Here is a 6000-nt window from a genome sequence, read left to right as displayed (position 1 = left end):
GATAATCACATCCTCAAAATAGTTTACCAAACACGATCAGACGGGACATTTTTCTTAAACAGCGCGGTACATTTTTTAAACTAAATCTAATCAAAGATGTTTTAAAAAACAAAAAGTAACCCTAAAAGTATATTACCAATGTTTTCTTCTGACGGGCAAAACTTGTTGCTGCTCCATTAGCTGGTAAACAACGACAAAGTCAGTGAACGCAGCATTAGAAATGCTTTATTTCTATTCAGTCCTTCCCCTTTACATTTGGTTGATTGATAAAAAAATTAATAAAAAAAACCCAGCTGTGGTGCTCACATAGCCTAGTGGTTAGTGTGCGGGCCCTTTGTACGACGGCTGTAGACATCCAAGCGAGCGGCCCGGGTTCGAATCCGATCTGTGGTTCCTTTCCCGCATCTCATGCCCCAACTCTCTGTTTCCCTAACTTTCTGACTTTATTCACTGTCCTGTCTCTCCAGAATGAAAGCATAAAAAGCCCAAAAATAGAAAATAATAAATAAATAAATAATAGAAAATATACCAGCGTTTAACAAAAATAAGTTTCAGATATGTGTTAGAAAAAAAACGAGATTTAAGTGAACTGCAGGGGAGTGAGAATTAGATTGACAAAAAATAAATTAGAACATAAAGTTTGTGAAACTGATCATTAGACTCTCTTTTGAAGGTAATAACGGCCTAATTACCCCCGTGCTACATACCTCAGCAGGAAAACCTTGCAGACCAACATTGTATTCAAATAAGGCTCTGTGTATTTGCCTACACTCCCTGTAATAAAGGACAATCAGGACAGCTGAACACGCGCATATGGTCATTAATTTGCATTAATTAACATACAGGGCTGAAGTCCTGGTTAAAAATAGAGATGCTAAAGGAACAGGATGTTTGACCCACAAGTGAAAGCATTTAATATGACAACAAAGACGACATGCTTTGTACGTACAGATATGACTCTTTGAAAATGATTTTAAAAACTAAAATAAGAGAAAGGGGAAAAAAGCAACTCTAAGATACAGGTAGAGTTAAACACCCGAGGATTATGAAGCTCAGACTGATAACATATCCAACTGTAAAGGGGAAATTACAGATTTCTTTTAGCTCTTTTATTTATTTGTCCACCCTAAAAATAGAACCCTACAAGTCGTCTATGCAGCAGCTTATAAAACTGGAGATGTTCAGGTAATAACATTTTTTTTTCTCCTTTATAGCATTTCCCAACTAGACTTTGGTATTGCTCAATAACCTTCCAGAACCAGGGAGTTAAAAATATGTGCAACATGTGTTTGAGATCATTTATGAAATACCTCTCGAGGGTTTTATTAAATGCTATAGGTGTAAGTTGCATATTTCACTGTATGTGTTTGAAGACTTGTTTTTTTTTTATGCCCTGGGATACAAGGTGACATTTTGACTACTTAAGCTGTCAAGCGATTACATGAATTAAAATCACAATTAAGTGCGGAATTTCAATAGTTAATAGCATGTTTGAAATCCCATTATTTTCATTTGAAAACGTTTTTGTTTGGATTTTATTTTGAATGCTAGCGCTGTCTTAAACTGTGGGTCATTTAGTTCCTGTTGGAATAAAAACCTGCTCTTATTCAAATAAATGAACAAGTAACGAACTGGTAGATCAAATGATTAACTTAGAGAGGAAAAAAGGGAACTCGACTGAAAGGTAATATAATAAAATGTCACACGAAGCGGATATTTACTTTTGACTCGTCAACTGAACCTTTACGGGAGTTTTGCATAAAATGAGGCGTTCAAAGACACAGCAGGGTCGATCTCTCCTACAAATGTTCCCAAAGGTACAATGTTAATGCTGACAGCCCGTAATGTTTAATGTCGCAATGTTGAAAAAAAAAAAAGTACAAGCTTTGTTTTAATTAGAGAAATGACTATCTTAAAGGACATTTAAGATATCCCAGAATCAGTATTGAAAGGTCGAAATATATTTTCCACATTTAAATAATATAATAATTTATTATTATATAATATTAAGATTTATTAAAATAATTTAATAAATGTGTAACACGTAGATTTTTATTAGAAATACTTTAAATAAATACAACATTTTGATATTTAAATGTTCCTTTCGGTACTGCTTATTATAGTAAATGATTCAAAGACATACTATCGAATATTACCTTAAGAAACATAAACTGTTTCATCACATATATAAAGACCCATGCAACCACAAGCTGCTCTATATGGAATGTGAACACACTGAGGTGTAACCTAATCTCCTGTGTCCACCCTTGCCCTGCAGTCACTCCGTCAGCGCAAAGACAAAGATATATGAAAACATGAGGAAATTCACTTTACCTGTTATGAAACCCCCCCCCGACTCAAACAATGACATTGTGCCATCACGTCCTCACTTAAATTACACAATCTGCACGCAGGGGAAGATTATTGCAGAAGTAGATGAAAAAGGGGAGCTGGCAGACATACACAGTTTGTTTGTTGCACTTAATAAAAAAAAAAGGTTGACGGGAAATTTTAATATTGGGACAGCCATTGTGAGGGATGGAGAAGCAGTAACTATGAAAAACAAAGCTTTAGTCAAAGATGTTGTCTTATTACTTTTATATTTCTGTTTCCAGGAGGATGTATAACCTCGGCTTCGATGGAGGGTGGAGATGGAAACCTCACTTTCTAGTCATCCTGATTTTGCTGCTGGCAGCTGATCCACCAAAAGGTAATTCATTCATATGTAAGGAGTAAAAGAGGTAAAGGAGGTACAGAGAGGGGCTGCACAATGAATTACCTTCATACTGAGAGACGACCGACTCTACAACCTGAACCACAGCCGTCCTTGTATTTACAGAACACCAAAGTTAGGTCCAGATATGTTCTCTGAGTCTACTTCTGAAACTGTGATAGTTCAAGCTTTCAATCTTCATTTCTTTTACTCATGACAGTGCATGGATATTTCCTGGGCGACACTAAAGCAGTATTATCGGGATGTGAGGACCACTGGACCCTGCAGGACAGGGTCACCATGCCGAGGATATTTCAGATGACTGTGTGTGTCGACATCCGTGTGGTTATGCCCGGAGCCTGGGTGGCTTTCTCCTATAGTTCACCCCATGCACCCAGGCCTGAGCTGGGTCTGGAGGGAGATGATGAGGCGCTGTACGGGTGGCTGCTGAGGGTCAGACACAGGTTTCCTATCCGGCTGTCCCCGATACACTGGCATCGAGTGTGTCTGAGGAGAGATGTACAACGCAGCTCTTTCAGCCTGGAGGTAATTATTGTACCTGTACTCAAAGTGAGACCTCCTTTGAAATGTCACCACAGTGAAGTATAATGAGCGTAATGTATCACGAGGAGGGGTGCAGATGGCCTAGCGGTTAGGTTGCACCACATGTACGGAGGAAAAAAAAGTCCTCCAGGCCGACAGCCCGGGTTTACGTCCTTTCAAAAGAAGGCAAAAAGCCCCAAATTGAGTAAAAGTACCACGACCAAAAAGTTTCCACTGCAGAAATCTGACATTAAAAATAAGTGAACCATTTGCACTCATGGTGTAATGTGTTCTGACATTAATCTGCAAAGTCATTTTTAACTATGGCTGGTGAATAAATGCACTGTACGGTATATTCATCTCTGAGTTGTAACAAAGTAGAAATGAAAAACAAGAACAACATTTAAAAACCCAAGTTAAAGTGCATGCACTGCAAATCGAAAATAGATTTGTTTACATTACACAGTAGAAGTTTGTCATGCAACAATTACCACATTATGGGTGAGGTTTGGAATAACAGATTAAACAATGCAGTGCTGAACAAACAGGCCAAAGCGCAGCCTTTTCCCATGTGCTTTAGCAGGGTAGACTTTTGACTTACAAAGTGCACAATACAGTCAAATATGCTCTACTGCCCTGGAAAAGATCTACTGCCCTGCTGAAATCTGTGATCACTAGTAATCCTGCAGTAATTTCGACATAGAAATCAGAGGGTTTCTCTTTGTGTGCAGGATGTGGTGTCTTTATTTGTTTGGCTTCAAGCTGTCACAAACTAATCCTGAGGCACAACATACCTTGTGTTCTCACTTTGTTTACTCACTGTGGTTGAAGCAGGGCGCAAGATGACTCGACATATTTTCAAGTCTTTGTTTTAGTGGTTGCGACATTTGGCGTAGATTCATTGTCAGCCTTACCTTTACCTGGACGTCCTCTCTGAACATTTCCCCCCTGCAGTGCAAAACATTGTGCATTGTGGTTTTTATTTAGCCTTGCTCCCCACCCCCCCATGCCACTTTTGGAATCATTGGTCTAAAATGACACCAGAATGCTCCTCCTGTGACCTTTTCATTTGTTTACAATTCCTGCTTTTTTTTCTGTTTCAGGTTGATGGGGAATTAGTAGCAGAGAGGACGGTCATTGCTAAGGCCATCCCCCCCTCCAGCTCTCTGTGGCTGGGCTGCCGCCCCAGAGATCGACCCCCAGGAGAAGCGCTCGGAACAATTCAGCTGTACCTTTTCCGGATGTGGGCGGACGTGGGAAACCATGGCTTCTGTGAAGACGGCACTGTGATTGGCTGGAGCGCTGAGTACTGGGGCATTACCAGTCTCAAAGCCAGACAGAGAGACCCTTTCCTTATGTGTGGTGAGACCGACATGCATAACTTTTCCTTCTATCTAACACAGCATTATAGTAAATATTTTAGTGTTTGTCAAACTAGTATCTTGTGCATGAATAAACCTCCTAAATGTTTTACTTGTATTCATAATAAATTGATGTTAAAGACTTATTCTGGCTAAAACACAGCTGGCCAAATTTATATGAGTTCCTACAAAGCATTTGGGGGCTTGCCCTGCCTTTATTTATTGAGAAGACAGGGAAGTTGATAGAGTCAGAAAAAGGGATGAGGGAGCAGGGGGTCACATGCAGTAAATGGCAGGGGGTTGTAGTTGAACTTGGGGCCTTCACTTCGAGGGCTCTGAAACCACTGAGCTAAACCAGCGTCCACTGACCGACATTCTCTAGATGTAACATTCTAATTAAACCAACATTATTGTGACAGTCATTCCTCAAAATATTCATTGCATTTAAAGAGACACACACACCAAAACGGAGCGTTCTGAGAGAGCTGGTTTATACAGGGTCACAAACCTCCTCTGGTGCTTGATTCATGTTATATTTTGACCAAAGCACAGCACAGATGTTTCATTTAGACCACAGGGGGACTGTTTCAAAAGGTAGAAAAGAGTTCTAATATGTCCTCTTTAATGTTCCCAGATGATTAAAAGTAAAATATTTCAGAATTCTTGAGCCACTTTCACTTAAGCACTTTCTAGAGAATTTCAAGAGGACTGTCCCCGAAATTCTTCTGATCTGGTTGTTCACGTATCTCACATCAGCTCACTCGGACTTTCTGCGGGAGAATACCAAAGGTTTGGCAGGAGAAACTCCGGAACAAAAGTCAGAGTGAAGAATTCCGCTGTTTGCGTTCACATATCCAGCTCAACCTGAATAAACTTTTGTTTTTTCAGGAGTTTTGTGGAAGTGTGAATAAGGCTTTAGAATTGTTTTGAAAGTTAAGTGAAATGTAGGGAGCTAATCCTAACCCAGGAATCCCAAGGTCATTAAAATAAACCCAAAATCATGTTACTTCATGTAGTTATGATATCGTTTTCGGGGTGTTATGTTAAAGCATTGGAAGAATCATAGTACAGCATGTTTGCACATCTTCATGTACACCTCCTTGAGCATGCTCATACTGTTTAAAAACGTCATCTTATGCTAATGTTTCTAAAATTGAACTATTTTAACACTTTTAAAAACATACTCAAACACATTTCAAGAGTGCATGCAATTCATTACACTTTACACGCATGATTTTAGTGGTGTCTCCATCTCTTACACTCTTCTAGTTATGCATGTCCTTGGAGCATGTTGGATGTTGAATGTTGCATGTCTTCATGTGTCTTGTAGACCACAGACGGTTGAGACGTGGGGCACGTGCTAAAAGAAGCATTACTAATGGT

At 39.4% G+C, this 6000-nt stretch overlaps 1 protein-coding gene across 1 annotated transcript in view; it reads left to right on the top strand.

The window, feature by feature from the left end:
* The window catches only part of adgrg2a (adhesion G protein-coupled receptor G2a), a 28501-nt gene that overhangs the window by 729 nt on the left and 21772 nt on the right, over positions 1-6000 (top strand). Inside the window, exons 2-5 of the mRNA XM_065949044.1 lie at positions 2616-2710; positions 2934-3259; positions 4360-4618; positions 5948-5998. Of these exons, the coding sequence (XP_065805116.1) occupies positions 2616-2710; positions 2934-3259; positions 4360-4618; positions 5948-5998 (731 nt within the window). The remainder of the gene's footprint in view (positions 1-2615; positions 2711-2933; positions 3260-4359; positions 4619-5947; positions 5999-6000) is intronic.

The sequence above is a fragment of the Labrus bergylta genome, chromosome 20 (assembly GCF_963930695.1).
Source record: "Labrus bergylta chromosome 20, fLabBer1.1, whole genome shotgun sequence".
NCBI lineage: Eukaryota > Metazoa > Chordata > Actinopteri > Labriformes > Labridae > Labrus > Labrus bergylta.
This window is presented reverse-complemented; position numbering and strand designations above follow the sequence as displayed.